The sequence below is a fragment of the Hermetia illucens genome, chromosome 1 (genome assembly GCF_905115235.1).
Source record: "Hermetia illucens chromosome 1, iHerIll2.2.curated.20191125, whole genome shotgun sequence".
Classification (NCBI taxonomy): domain Eukaryota; kingdom Metazoa; phylum Arthropoda; class Insecta; order Diptera; family Stratiomyidae; genus Hermetia; species Hermetia illucens.
In genome coordinates, this window is record NC_051849.1 from 53,753,916 (window position 1) to 53,768,799 (window position 14,884).

Consider the following 14,884-nt stretch of genomic DNA (forward strand, 5'->3'; position numbering starts at 1 on the left):
TGATCTTACGTTTTCCTAATATTGCAAAGGACTTTTAGGACGTATAAAGCAGATGATTCTGTAATTTGCGCACTGTAGGTTGTCCCTTTTTTTGGATAGGACAGATAACAGACTTTAACCACTCGCGCGGCATTTACCCTTGACCCCAGACATTGTGGAGTAGGTTTTTGGTTGTTTAATAAGTTCTACTGGCATATCATCAATACATGGTCCTGGTTTTGCTGGCTTTTTATAGTATCAATGTATTATTCGTCAACTAGTCTTGTTCCTTCGAGTGATTGGATTGCGGGTGCAAGGTTAAATGGATCCCTTTACAGAGTGTAGTTTTTAACGCTTATCCTCTTTTACAAAGTGTAGTTTTTTTAAGAGGTGGAAATCTTCAAATGACTAGCCTTTAGGGCTCATGAGGGATTTTTACCAACTAAAACCACCTCTCGCCAAGCTGCAACTCAGATTTCCCCATCCAGCATATTTAGGTTTCGTTTTTATTAAGAAAAGATCCTGTGGTGCACCCCAGCACTTTGGTTAACTTCGCTGAGTAACTGGCTGGTCCTCAGTAGCTTATATCTTTAGGCATCTTTTATATTAGTAGGTCGTTTGGCTTTACTCCTTTCAGTCGTCTTAGGGTTTAGGGTTTTTTCCTTTCCGTTGTGCGGTTTCTTTGCCATAGTTTGCGAGCTCTACGTTTCTCTGCAATTAGTACGCTAACCTCCTATACATAGGACAGTCAGTATATTTTTTATTCAGCCCATGATGGGTACAGGTGCCTTTTGTATCTTTATTGTTAGCAGATCGATCTCCTCCTTGAGTTGATATGCAGTGTCGATTTGGTAACTTATGCAAACGATTTCTTTGATGTGCTTTAGAATACTGTCCATTTTGTTTGTCTATTAGTCGGCTTGGAGGGATTGCCTTTTTTCCTCACTTTTTCGCTGATAAGCATCATACAGTCGAGTGGTCGAACATTATATTTTCTTTATTGACAACATGGATGTATTCGTCTGAAATCCTCTTAGTTACGAAGAAATCAATGACATCGGGTGTTTTTCTTACGCCAGTTGGCCAGTATGTAGGTTTACCTCTGGAGTGGGAACTGCACTTTTGTGTTCTTCCTGCTTCAAATAATGCTCTGCATCTGGATGTTGTTAACCTAGATCTCCAGAATCCATTTTTTGCGTTCAAGTCACCTCCTAAAATGAAGGGTGTTCCGATGAACTGGAAAAGCCGAGTGAAATCTTCTTTTTTAACACGGGGGCGGGGCGGATAAAGAGTAGTAGAGAGTGTAGTTTGTAATACAAGCCCCCTCCCGGCTTTCCACTACTTTGCAGATTTTCCTCAGCTCGTTATCACCATGACTCCTTTTTTGCCTCAATGTCCTATTTCCTGTTCATCTGAGGCTAAATTTCTTTTCCTTTATTCTTGCGTTTCGTTCTGAGTACTTCCTTCCTTCCTTCTCCAACACTTTCTGGCGCTTCCTGGGGTGTAATCTACGGGCATCAAGTCGAAGTAAATTCTTGCGTATTTGGATGTGTAGTGGCCTGCCTTTTACTCCCTTTGTCTTTGACATACGACACCTGCATATGGTTTCAACCGGAAGTCCGTTCGTCGAAATGATCTAACATCTAGAATGCTAGAGAACAATCTTTTCTGGATGAGGATATGCTTTGTTTTTTTTTAATAGAGTGCTATCTAGAAATGCCAAGGTTTTTTTATGGATACGCTTATGCTGAAAGTATCTACATCGATTTTATGATTAGATTTTTGCTATATGCGAAACAAATGACGTGTTTGATGTTATCATTCGATGCATTACGACGGCTGTAGCCATCAATTGCTCATCTGGGTGTCCTCTCATTTCCGACTTTTGCGTTAAGTCGGCAGTGAATCCAAAAATCTCCCCAGTCTATCGCCTTTAATATTGTCGTCTTTTTCTTCAGTTGACGAGTGGACATTCGTATAGCTATGTAAGTGTGCATTTTTACCCTTGAAATCGACTCCAAACGATCGGGTTCTGGATAGCTTCCCTTTGTTGAAAATCATGCCTGATCTCAGGTCAGTAATTTCGCGGTCAATCCATTTCGTTTTCTGGACTGCTAGCACTTTCAGTCTGTAGCTGTCTAGTAAAGGAGACTTAACAGCACCAGTTCTGCTAGGCGATCTAACATTCCAGCATCGCTTCCGTAGTATCAATCTCTTCCAGGTTTTAAGCCAATCGTTCCGAAAATCACCATCTGGAGGAGGCAGACTTATTGTTTTCGATTCGCGGAAAATTCGATTGTCACCCTTATTCATTTGCAACTCGTGAGATTCCGTATCGCGAGTTATACAAACTTTGATTGCCAATTGCTGGTAATTATATTATTTAAGTTATACAATATCATCACATACTTCGAAAAGGAGCAGCAAGATGAATGCAGGAATAATATACATCAAGGAAGAACTTGAAAGTTGTCGTTAACTTGTCCGATGACATAATTCAAAACTCAAAATCAGTCACTCTCAATCATGAGCCACTTAATAGGATTATCATAATTCAATATTTCCCAATGTTTTTCCAAATCGGGGTCAATTAAATCGGAAAACAATAAACCAAGATACTTTTAAAACACATTAGACAGCACATAGTATATTACACAAGTATAGTACATATAAGACGACTACGGTTTCGTTCAGGGCAGAGGCAAATTCTCAGACGCTGGCTCCCAGGGCAGAGGCAAAGGTAGCGTCTGATGACGCTACGCCTCTGCGGTGGACAAAACCGTAGTCGTCTTTAAAAAAATTAACTTTGGGTGTAAGCCCCAAACGACGAAAAAAAGGGAGAGGCAGTTTCCCTCCAATTGGTCTGGTCTGCCATCAAGTGGATGACGGATTCAGGGTTCCCCCCATTCAAAACAAGCGACCAAGATACGTTTGTAATACATTGTTTTTGTACTCTGAATGCTTTACTTTTGATACTTAAAGGTGACAATGGATGTGGCTCTATCTTTGCTAAATTGTGACAAAAGTCACACATATAAAAATTTGTTGCATTTCCTGTTATAAAGTAATTCTATTCGGCTTCTCAAAGTTTATGATTCTATTTTTTCGATTGCGCGATCACATCTTTCAGTTAGTGAGGCCGAGAAGCGTAGGGCTTTCATTGTCTGGTAAACACTGCCATATGTTTTTTTGAGCACCTATCATACACTCGTTATAAATTGTCTGTCCACTAGAGCTTACTCTACAGCGCTGCCATAATATCACAACTATCAAAGTCTCTTCACTTTAATTTTTTGTTTTTTGCATTGTTCCGTTGCGATATTCTGGAATCTTCTCCAGATAAATAAACCATGTTCTGTCAAAAGTTTGAGTACTTGAAGTACTTCCTGTTTTTTCTACAGTCCTATGACTTCCTAAATTTCCATTATATTTCCTAGTCGTCTTGAAATGCCTGTATTCCTTGGCATATGCCTTGGTCCCTTAGACTTACGGCAAAGGGGGAGGGGGGGGGGTCTCTTGGTTTAGTATTCAACCCTTAGAAAGTCCGCCGGCCAACACTGTACTTTTTCATACTTGTCTATTTGCCAAACTCCATAGTGGAGGCTTTTATATTGTTCGTAGGTGATAGCGACATCAACTACTTTTTTATGAACCGCTTGTGACAGCTAGATCTGGCCAACATGGTATTAATTTAAGTTTAGCTGTGGAATTTTATTTGCACAGCATACTTGGGATTTGCCTGTGGTCTGAACTTATGATGGTATCCATCTGTTATATGCTTAGTGTTGTGATTCTGGACGTCCCTGCAAGTTGAGCAGTGACGGCCATTGTTCGGTGTTCATGTCTTCTATTGTAAGCCTATCATTTGCACAACACTAAGTTGATGAGCAACCGGAAATTGGATGTTGAATACAGTTCCGATATGAACGGAGGGTTGTGTAGATGCTCTATGATCTGCAAAGAAGTGAACAGAACGCATTTAATTCACCTAAAGTGAAGAAAATCACCCTCAGTACAAGATCAGAGTTGGTTTAACCTGTTAAAAGGGAACATTTAGAAAAGTGGTTGCTTTGGATGGACTTTAAGTTTTATGTACATGGAAAGCATGATTTAGATTAGTAGATATAAAGTGAATAGTACGTCGTTTCACACATCGTTGGATGCTTTGGCGATGTCTGCTACTACAGAAAGGGGCTACAGAAAATTTGCGGAAGAGTTATTGGTAGCAAGGCGTCGAATTTAAATGGCCTTCCCGACAGTGCACTGTTGAAATTATATCGGAAGCCTTCACCGGAGTCATCAAAGTATTTTTGATTGAAGGAATTTTCCTCCATTATGAAAAATAGGAGTGAGAGCGAGGGGATACTATAAAAAAATTGCAAAAAGGCTACTCCCTATCATCGAAAAGGAATTATAGTGTAGTGTAGTAAACATAGTGTAGGCGCGATGCTTCCTAGTGAATGCTGCGAATTTAGCCAGGCGGAGACAGGGCTGAACAGACGCTGTATGGAATTGGGTTTCCGAGCTGGTTGTCTAACTTCGTAGGGGGATATTCCGCTATGAAACGAAAGATGAATCATAAGAGGCGCGCATGGTAGGGTCAGAGGTGCAGTGGTGGAGGAGAAACGGAGGGGGGATTCCTCCGATCTGGGAATAGAGAAATTTAATCAAATTAACTGAATCGATTTCAACATCATTTTCATCGTTGGCCCGTTTTTTCCTTCCTTCGACCCTAGGTAGGACAACAACACGATTCTGTTGCCTCTCTTGTGAAATGTCATTCACAGTGGCATACTTGACTTACCTGGTATGTATGTTTGTGTTCGCCGATGAACGACCTCGGTTGCAGCTTCGAAAGATCTTATGGCTAGAATGAATTGTTCAAGATCTGAAGGAGGAAAAGGCCGAGGAACGAAGGAAAAGGAACGAGACAGGCTTACCAGCACCCAGGGCGCCTTTATTGAATTTGTTTATATTATGACTTGTGCGAAGTTGAGTTCCAATGCACAATGGCAAGGATGATGCCTAATAAATGTGGATCAAGAAAAATGCGGAAGCTACTTAAAGTTGGTGTAGCACCAGTTTTAGCGAAGGGATTAGCCTTAAAAACCAACCCTAGGTGAGTTACTTCAGCCTTGACCACGACAAAGGCCGTATTCTACCTAACGTATGCACTATTTATGTGAGATCAGAGTGCACCATCTACTCGAGACACCAGCAGAACAGGCTTAATATAAGAGTAGAACTCTATGTAATAATTTGGATTCGGTGATCAATCCGAGAAACTATAAAAGACGCTTAAATCAGAGGAATGCTGGTTGACAGTAAAATAAGGCAATCCAAGAAGAATTGTGGAGGGAGGCGGATATGAAAGAGTGTGGAGACCTGTTAAATGGTTGGATTAAAGCCCAATTAATGGTGGGATTATTGAACAAATTGAGGAGAAAAAGAGGAGGAAGTCGATTTTTAGTGAGGAAAATCGCGACATGTGGCTGAATTCAGGTGCAGACGTGTCTTCTTAAAATCCCTCCTTGATCAGGCATCCAAACTCACAAATTTCACGCCGAGTACATGTTGCAAGAAAATATCTGCACACCACACTGTAATTATAATTTGTTCACGAAAGTAGTGAACTTGCGGCGATCCAACATTTCTTGATAATAGAATATACTCTGAAGCTAATGAACTAATTGTTCAAATGGGTAGCGATTTTATATCATCATAATCAAAAATAGAAGCCTAAATTTTACTGGCAAACTGGTACTGGACCATTTGAAATCATGCCGAGATGATGTTTTACCTGATAGGCACTACGGTCTAGACTCTGGCGTCGCTTCTCATAGGTCGAATTTAACTGGCGTTTGAGTAAATCACGGTTAATCTATACCGTGATGCTGGGAAGAGAACAATGATAATCCATTTCAGTACATGGGACAATATATACCGATCCAAGTTAGGGTAAGAAGGTCTAGATTACGGTCAATATGATTTCCAACAAGATTGCAGCGTCCATATCTTCTCAAGGCATCTCGAGAAGTCCTCAACTATTTGGCGTTATACTATTCTAGATAACTTTTTAGGAAAAGTTGAATTTTATAACGGTAGAGTTTAATTTTAAATTGCACTCCGTTCGTGGAAACAGAAACAGGACATCTTTTTCCAGCTCGGTTGAAAAATCGGGATAGTCACCGGCCCCTAACAGGTTTGTGCCACCTCAGTGAAGTAAAATCCGACCTCCGAAAGAGCAAGCCTAGTGAGAACAACCTTTCTCCAAACCCCAATTCTTCCTCTTTCACCCGTGAGTACGGTAGGATAGCGTAGAAAATTCAAACTTCACCATGATGTTTTTGATGGGGCGCGACTGCTACGGGTTTTTCTTGGGGATTGAAGAAGGTACTTCGTTGAAGAGAAGTCCTCTCAGTATAATGTGAGATGAAATTGGCAATTCACTCTCATTGGGAACCATCCAACGCAGCCTAGATCACACTTCTTCTAACATGCCTGACTGTAGCCTTTGTTCATATCCTTATATATGACTATTCTCTCACTGGTATCATGGTACGCATTAATCGTGACTCATAAGTCCGCTCTGGGATGAGATCGAAAGTTGAACATTTACCAGCTTCTTAATTAATTGATCGATTAGAAAATATGAAATGCAAAATTTTGAAGGCAAAAGCCTAGGCGGTTTTCGCTTTCTCCACTATCAAAACACATTTTTTTTCAGGTCGTGGTTAAGAAGTCACCTCTACAAGTGCGAATACTAAAAGTGCACATGTACCCGTATGTACGGAGCTCAATTATTTTCGAATTATTTCAATCTTTTGCCTCCTGAACAGCTTAACAAAAGTTAACCTACTCTCGTTTCCTCCATGCATTCCTTCATTCAAGATCGTATAATAAATCACTGAAAATTCTTCCAAACCCAAACCCCAGCAGCAAAATTTCTCTCTCTCTATCTTTCTGTCTCAAATTAAGTTAAAAAAAATTAAAATCTTAATAAAACCTCATAAATAATTGAAAATTAACGTCTAATTGAATATTTCTCAAACACTGGACTGAAAAAAATGAACCAAAACGAATCATTTCTGCGGCATTGCTATCGTGTCGGCAACACATTTCTTCGCATTTATCATCTTTTATGAATGCCTGATGATGAACGACTTCTTGGAAAATGGCAGTGCCAAAAAAAAAAAATCATTGATTTTTTCACGGTGAAAAACTTTCTATTTCAACACGGTTGCAAGTGGAGGAGAGAAGGCGAAGGAGGAGCTGATATGTTGGCTGATCCATTTTCCTAAAACCGCGTAATATTGGCACACGCCATAGTCAAGTCAGTCATGGCTACTAACATCGGTAGCATAACAATATCTTCACTGCAGGTATCTATGTGGCATTTATAATTATTCTGAGATGCCTATTCAAGTGAAATACCTTCGTTTTAGATAAGGTTCAGGTGAGCTCTACGAGAGTGTGTGCACGTAGTGTGCGGTACGAAAAAGTATGTAGTTTTAGAGCCGCGGAAGTGAAACTCCATTGATAGGATTGCGTCATTGGATCAGCAGAATAGCCAAAAGTGATGATAGAAGCTTTCAGGAAGTGAGAACAATTCAGCTCTATATTTGGTCTCCGGGATCCTTACAATGGGAATTAGGTAATTTGTGTGTGCTCAAATTAGAGTCTTTGGGTTTACAAAGATAATTTCCTTTAAAAACTGAGTAAGCCTACACATGCTTCGTTTTCGTTATGCCACGGGAGAGCCTCTTCATATCAAGAAATTTTTAGGTGTGAACTTTACCCACATACCATTAGTCCACTCGAAAACGTTCAAGGCAACCGTCCTAGTAACCATAATAGATTGTCTATCATAACGAAACAGAAAGTGTATGCTATGCCAGTTCCCATATAAATAACCGTTTTAAGTAATGCCTCCCAATTCATGCAAACCCTCCACTGGCGTCTATTATTTGTGCGTGTCAGAGGTTTGATGCAAAAACCTTACATTTGAACAATACCATCTGTTGAAATTGTTAAAACTATCCATTAGCGGTGAAACCATTACCGTCCCAATGAATGAATTCTGCACCCAAAAAGAAATCAAAATGTGTTGATGGATGTAATAAATAACTCCTCATTTAAGTACGGGCGTTGAATAGGGCCCGAGTTCAATTCGAGAGCAGAAAATTTGGAACAGTTTTCAATAAATTAAAGCCTTCAACCGAAACATCATTGTATGTGCCGCCTTGCGTTATAACTATTATTACTAACATTCAATAAAGTATCTGTTGTGCAAACAGTACTCACAATAATAATAATTTCTTTACGCCTTCACCTTTGACCGAAAATACATGGTTGGATTCAGTTAACCCTTTTGCGATAGAAGGTGTTATGCCTACGGAGCTGAAGTCCTAGAGGAGCTTAAAACTTGTTTAGCAGAGAATCTTTGAATCTTTTTATTTTTAATAAAACTGAAGATCTCCCAGGGAGACAGCGATTGGTTGGGAATTTCCAAAAACGATATATATTTGAAAATTGAAACAACACAAAGGACCTCCACCTCGCGGGTTAATACCTCTTTTAAATTCGAGTTGAAATATCTTTTTAAGCATTTATTAATTTCCACACACTCACGTATGTACGTTTTTAATTACATCTTTCTCTGCAATTTCCTTTTCATTTCAGATTTAATCCCCCGCAGAAATTTCCAGCTAACAATAATGTGATTATAAATGTAAGTTTTCGCTATTAAGTGAGTAATACATTCAATAAAACATAATAATAGTAAAAACGACAATAAAAGCATTTTAAAGAATTCCTTAAACGACTACGCAACCATAATCGCGAAACGGAAAGCGGTACGCGAACGCCTTTTTCACATAATCGGTTTATTAGATAATGAGAAACTTAATGGAAAATTCACGATTTTAAGTTTTTACTTTTCATTTTAAATTCTTTCAAAAATGTCGGGCTCGTCGACTACCACGAACGCGACTACCAATGCGCAAAAGGATTATCTCACGTTGAATAACCACACAAGTAGTAGCCATCAGCATCCGCATCAACATTTAAATCGGTTGAAGAGTAATAGTAATAGTAGCATCAATAGTAGTAGTAATAGTGGCAATATAACGGGCAATAATAGTGTTCTAAGTAATGGTGGAAGTAGTGTGAGTAGTAAGCGATCCTCGTTGATAATTGGTGATGCAAGTTGTCCTGGAATTGAGCCACAGCCACAACAGCAGCAAAAACAGCCAATTCATCATTTGCATCCACATCAGCAACAACAGAAACCTTCGGGAGTGTCAAATGGAATGTTTGTGATGAATCCTTATCGTCAAACGCATCATCACAATCATCAACGCGGCAGCAATAATAATAGCAGTTTGAGCAGTGGCAGCAGTATCAGTTCGAATATGAGGAAATCTTATCCGTCCAGTGATCCTAGCAATTCCAGTTTTAGTTCAGCATCTGTAGCTGGTTCTATACAGGTAAGTTTGAGTTTTTGATATGACTTTCTTTCATTCATAGTAACAATATTAATATTACTCCTGATGAGAGGGAAGAATAAATGCCAGTTTGTCACTGGTAAACCTTACATTTCTAACGAGGAAAGAACGGAAAAAAACGAGAAATATTTTCTGACCGTGAACTATTTTCTATGGAGCATAACCGATTATCTGTCGCTCATTCAATTCCCAAATTATGACTATGAGTGCTGTCGGAAAGATACTAGATTTAGATTTCATCTGAAGTCAAAATTAAGCCTGCGAACTCCCATTAGAAATGTTGAAAACAGTCCGTTTTTAAGTCTTTCAAATATCCAAAACGACGTGATAGTGCTTTGCCTCATAATGGGTGCCAGAATACGACCTGATTACTCTCAAAAAACTCCATCAGTTAGAAGTTACCTTCAAACTATAATTATTTCAAAGAATGACGAAGATAACTCCAAAAGCTGAAAGTTATCCCAAAAAATGATTCGCGAAAAGGTTATTCCTTGGAAACTGGCAGCCTTTTATTGGCTACAATTCAGCTCTAATTAAGCAAAGACAATTACATCATCTCATGAATTTAGGTTCTAGAAAAAGCACATACTTCTTGACTAAGATTGTCGCCTAATTAAGAAAATAAACAGCACTTTCAGAGCAAGAAATCATTGATCGGTTTGGCACGATGGTTCTTCTTTGCAAATGTTCGCAGATTCGAGGGACCTTATCTTATAGGCAAAAGTTACATTCTCAAACTCATTGATCAAGGCTAAAGTGCCTCAAGACAACATACTTCTTCCTACCTTTTTACTTAGACCTGCTATTTACGGGCGATCTTCCTACAGATGTCTACTTTGTAATTTTTGTGGATTGGAGTATCCATTCCGTAAGCTACTGAAATTAAATGAGATAGGAAAATGATTTGATGGAAACAGATTGAAACGAAAAAGGTCCAGATCAGAGATTCTAAAATATATTCTAGTGCTACAATCGATATTCCCAGCTTCAACTGGAATCAACGGTCTTGATGTATAAGGCAATTTTAATACCAATTTGGAAACGAGGAATTTAGCTCTGGGGCTTTTCACGTTTGCCAAACATCTAAGTCCTGCAAAAAATGCAATCGAAATTATTAGGGCACATTGCCATCTTGGTTTGTTGAAAAATCCACTCGTTATGGAAATCTGAGAATTCCATTTATCGAAAATGGGGTTTTTGGACTAGAAGCATCACTCAAAAAATTTGCCATCATATCCCGTAAAAAACTTGCTTACCATCCAAAAACAACCTCTTGCAAAATAGATAAGCTGGTTGGTTGGTTTACGTGCCCGCTCTCTTTCGTAGGCTACGAAAATAATTCCTTGTGGTGTCTCAAATCTTATAGGGGGTGCTATCCTGGTTCTGATTTTCAAGTCCAATTGCTTCGTCCAAGAAAATTAGGAGTAGGGGGTATCTTTTCCGATGAAACCCCGCTCTATGTCCACTGCTTGGCCTTCGGTATAGCCCGGGCAATTGCATATGAAGTTTGCAAGGACTTGCATTGTGTTGTATTGTGAGGTAAGCTCGTTATGCATGGTAAACCAAAGTAAGCCCTTCATTTTTGCTGAGTTGCATGATAGCCACATCTTGCCACCTGGTATTGATGCATTGAGCAATCAGAATTACATTTTATAGAAATAGGCGGAGGTTTGACCGCCAGTCATATTTTGCCCGTCCAAACTTTGTTTGATTAGCGCATTCGCTCGTTAGCTTTCGTCTATGAACCTGTAATCGGGAGCCAACATAATCCAGGCACGGAGCAAATCACATATACAGATCAATGCGATATGGCCTCGTTTTCGCCAACGATAAAGTAAGTAGTGGACTTTAACGCTTTTTTCCGCTAGGCTGTCTGCACAAATTGCTATGTTTCTCAGCTTACCAAGAGTTCCAATTGAAAAACATGGGCTGCCAGGCTAAATGACTCTCAGAGGCCATGTATGTTAGCTAAAGAAAAAGGAGAAGAATGCCATGCGGCTCTAAGGAGATCTCTGCTCGCTGCTTTACCACTACTATAACTTTACCATTCTCCGACATCTTTCTAGTTTCTAACTTTTGGTGAAGCTAATCATTCTTGTGGTACCGACTGGCATGGTGTCGGCACATGCAGCTCTCTGTACGCTGTTGAGCTTCTTTATATTGTGGTTTTACCTCGGGCCACCATACAATCGGTGCCAAAATGTGAATGGCACATACTATGGTGGTGGAGCGAGCAACTTGCGTGTCGAACGCACGCAAATGTTAATCGCGGTGGCCATGACATCAAAAAACCATTTTTGACCAGCTCCAAATACACATTCGGGGAGTCTCATATCTTCGGCTAAAAATTCAGTATATACTGCGTGGCCTCAGGCAAGGGACCAAGGCTACATATTCTGGCCGATTTCCGAAAGCAAGTTTGTCGCGTGTTCACGATCTAGCGCACCTAGGCATTCGGACAATGAATCGGTAGTCACCGTAAAATAAGGACCTTAATTCTTGGGACGGACCGTGCATCACATGTCAGAAGTGCAAGACTACAAAGCATACGAGAAAGAGGTAGATGTATTCCTTCGGTCCACCAAGCGTCTTCACTCAATCCACCACGATTTAATTGGCCCTCCGTCGAGAATGGATGCTATGCTTTGACATGCCCTGAATTATAATCACAGACCGGGGAATGTAGTTTGAGTCCTCTTTTTCCTCAGACGTCGGCTACAAACGCCACCGTACAACAGCGTGGGATGCTTGAATGTTGACACAGGACGCTGAAGGTCGTTATAATAGCCGACGCGGCCCCTTCGAAGTCCTCGAGCAAGGCCGGAATCATTATAGTCTCAACGTCAGGGGCACATTCAAGAAGGTTTCCTTCGCTCGTCTAAAGGGATTTGCATGTCGAATAACACAAATGCAAATGAAGACTGCCATGACACTACTGCCGTGCCCAAAAAGCTACCTTTGGTTGCAGTACCTGTGTTTCTTGAAAAGTAGTTTTGCAGGTGTAGTAAGCTATTATGGCTTTCTTGGTCCGAAATTCCATATTTTGTTTCCATTTAAGGTCAGTATTGAGGCAAAATATTTCGCACTAGTAAACTCTGGCCACTCACTCATGGCAGGCTGAAGTCCGGTATTTTGGTTTTAGTGGTAAATAGAATTATGTCACTGCTTACAGAGGGAAATAGCCCTGAAATTAATAACACCACGTCATGCGTGTACCCTGCAACTCTTACCCAAGTTTTCTAGTTTGTTCAGGATGTTATCCATAATCAGTAATTAGAGGATAGGAAGAATGGCTTCAGTTTGGTAAATTAACTGTCCTCCTTAGCGTAATTGGCGAATCTAAGGCATTGCAAGGTTTTCAGTACAACTGGAGTAAAGCTCTGAAGTTCTTCTTGCAGCTTCACTTTTCAACCTTCAAGATGAAAACAATTCCTAGTTGTCTCCAAAATCATGAAATGCATACAAGCCGTTGGAGGACTACTGTCTGTATTTGCTTCAGCAGCAGGATTAGCAATTTTTCGTTGAAGCTAGGGAACTAGTATTGCGGGAAGTTATTTAAAGTCAATTTTATCCTTTGTTCTGCAAGAATTAATGAAGCATCTATAATTGTTCGGCTCAATGTGCTACACTTCTGGTCGGCATTGTGGGCTGCACTAGATAAGAGATGTACGTTCTGTAAAAATTTCACATTTGGTAAAACAGCTATATCCAAGTCCGGTTAAATTACTTCAGGGAGGACGGATTTCTGTGTTTCTTGAACAGAATCTTACTAAGTCTTGACATGTCGCTGTTGTTTTCGATGATTGATGGAGAGCCAAGAAATCTCAGAGAGGTCTTCAATCTACTAAAGTGCTGCAGTGGCTGCAAGAATTTATGACTTTAGCGGATATTAACGATGCCTCTAGTTAGTTTTCCAGATCAGAGGTCTTCAGTCCTGCACAGTAGTATTTCTTGGGACAGGGGGACTGTAACCTTTGAATCTATATTTCCAGGAACGCCTATATAAGGATTAGTTGTTATTGCTAGTTTAGATTTTAAGACCTGAAAACAGTCAAATCCCCTGGGGTTTCTGAAAGTTGTCGATGCATAGATCGGGGCATAGAAAAGTTATTAAGTCCTTCTTTGCTTTATGGCATGTTGCCTCTTATATGCATGTTGATACAAGAATAATAATAATCGTTGGCATGATAATCCAATTGGTTCAAGGCCTTGGAGTGTGTTAGAGCATATCATTCAAGACCATAACGGTACGCTACAGGATTAAAATAGCCTGTAGTAGACAATGCCCACCCCCTTAATTATTACTCTAATTTAACTCAGTCAGTGGTATGCGATGTCAAGTCACGACGCAAAACCCATTATCACCAGTAAAATTTGAACCGTATGACAGCCTAGCGAAGAATAGTTTATAATATTTTTCTTGGAGTGCTATAATGGTTGAGTCCCTGACCAGTGACTCCTGAAGTACCATAGCACTATGTCGATATTCTCCTTCTTCATAAAAGCGAACAGGTAAAATATGTGTCGAATGTCAAACCCTTTCAGAAGAGAGGGTTGATGTCCTCACCGGAACGTTGAATCCGATTTCAGCAAGCCATTTGTACTGTCGATAGGGTTAAGGTTTTTATCTGACTTTGAGGGTCGAAATACCTTCATTTCTACATAGTGCTGAATATTAGATTGTAGTCCGCATTTTTAGTTTTCTCAGACAGCCCTCGCTAGTATGAATAAGGAGAGGTAGACTACTTTCTCCATGATTTTCCAGTCTGCCAAGGGAATAAGGTAGTTTTGAGGGAGCAGCCTACCTCCACTAATAATAACCTTCTGCAAACTAATTTCGTCAATATACCTCCTGGAGATCTCGGTTTGAACTTTAAATCGCTCATCTTAGCTACAGAATCCCGCCACGTTTACCCCTAGTACGTGATAATATTACATGTATTACTGAATCATGCGGTTAGATCAAGTTAGATCGTGAAAGGGAGGCTCCCCAAAACATAACTCAAAAATCCGTAAAGGAAAAACAGAGAAATCGTTAAACTTTGATAGCTTGCAGTTTCCTTCCACGGTTGAAACAGGTTATGACTTTTTTCAACTACAGAGGAAGGGGAGGTTTCTGACAGCTTTCCGCCCACTGTTTCATGCCAAATGGTTGGAACATTGAAAATGTAAATATAAGGTTTTAGAAAATAGATACTGGCTTCAAATTTCGTTTTTGGACTGCTGTCATTTCTATGACAATTAGTCGGTCAAAACTTGGTTTCCGGTCTCGCTTTGGATGTAATTTGTCGTGAATCTGATGTGTAAGTATGGATGAACAGCTAACCCGAGAATCTATAGAAACAAACATGGAGTATCCCAATTCGAGAAAATCCTCAACTCTACTGCAATTTAACTGA

At 39.9% G+C, this 14,884-nt stretch overlaps 1 protein-coding gene across 2 annotated transcripts in view; it reads left to right on the plus strand.

Moving 5' to 3' along the window:
- Positions 1-14,884, plus strand: part of LOC119647243 (protein Shroom) — a 780,388-nt gene that overhangs the window by 34,607 nt on the left and 730,897 nt on the right. For both annotated transcript variants that reach the window (XM_038048109.1, XM_038048108.1), the window contains exon 2: positions 8,662-9,467. In XM_038048109.1, the coding sequence (XP_037904037.1) occupies positions 8,940-9,467 (528 nt within the window). In that variant the 5' untranslated portion in view covers positions 8,662-8,939. The remainder of the gene's footprint in view (positions 1-8,661; positions 9,468-14,884) is intronic.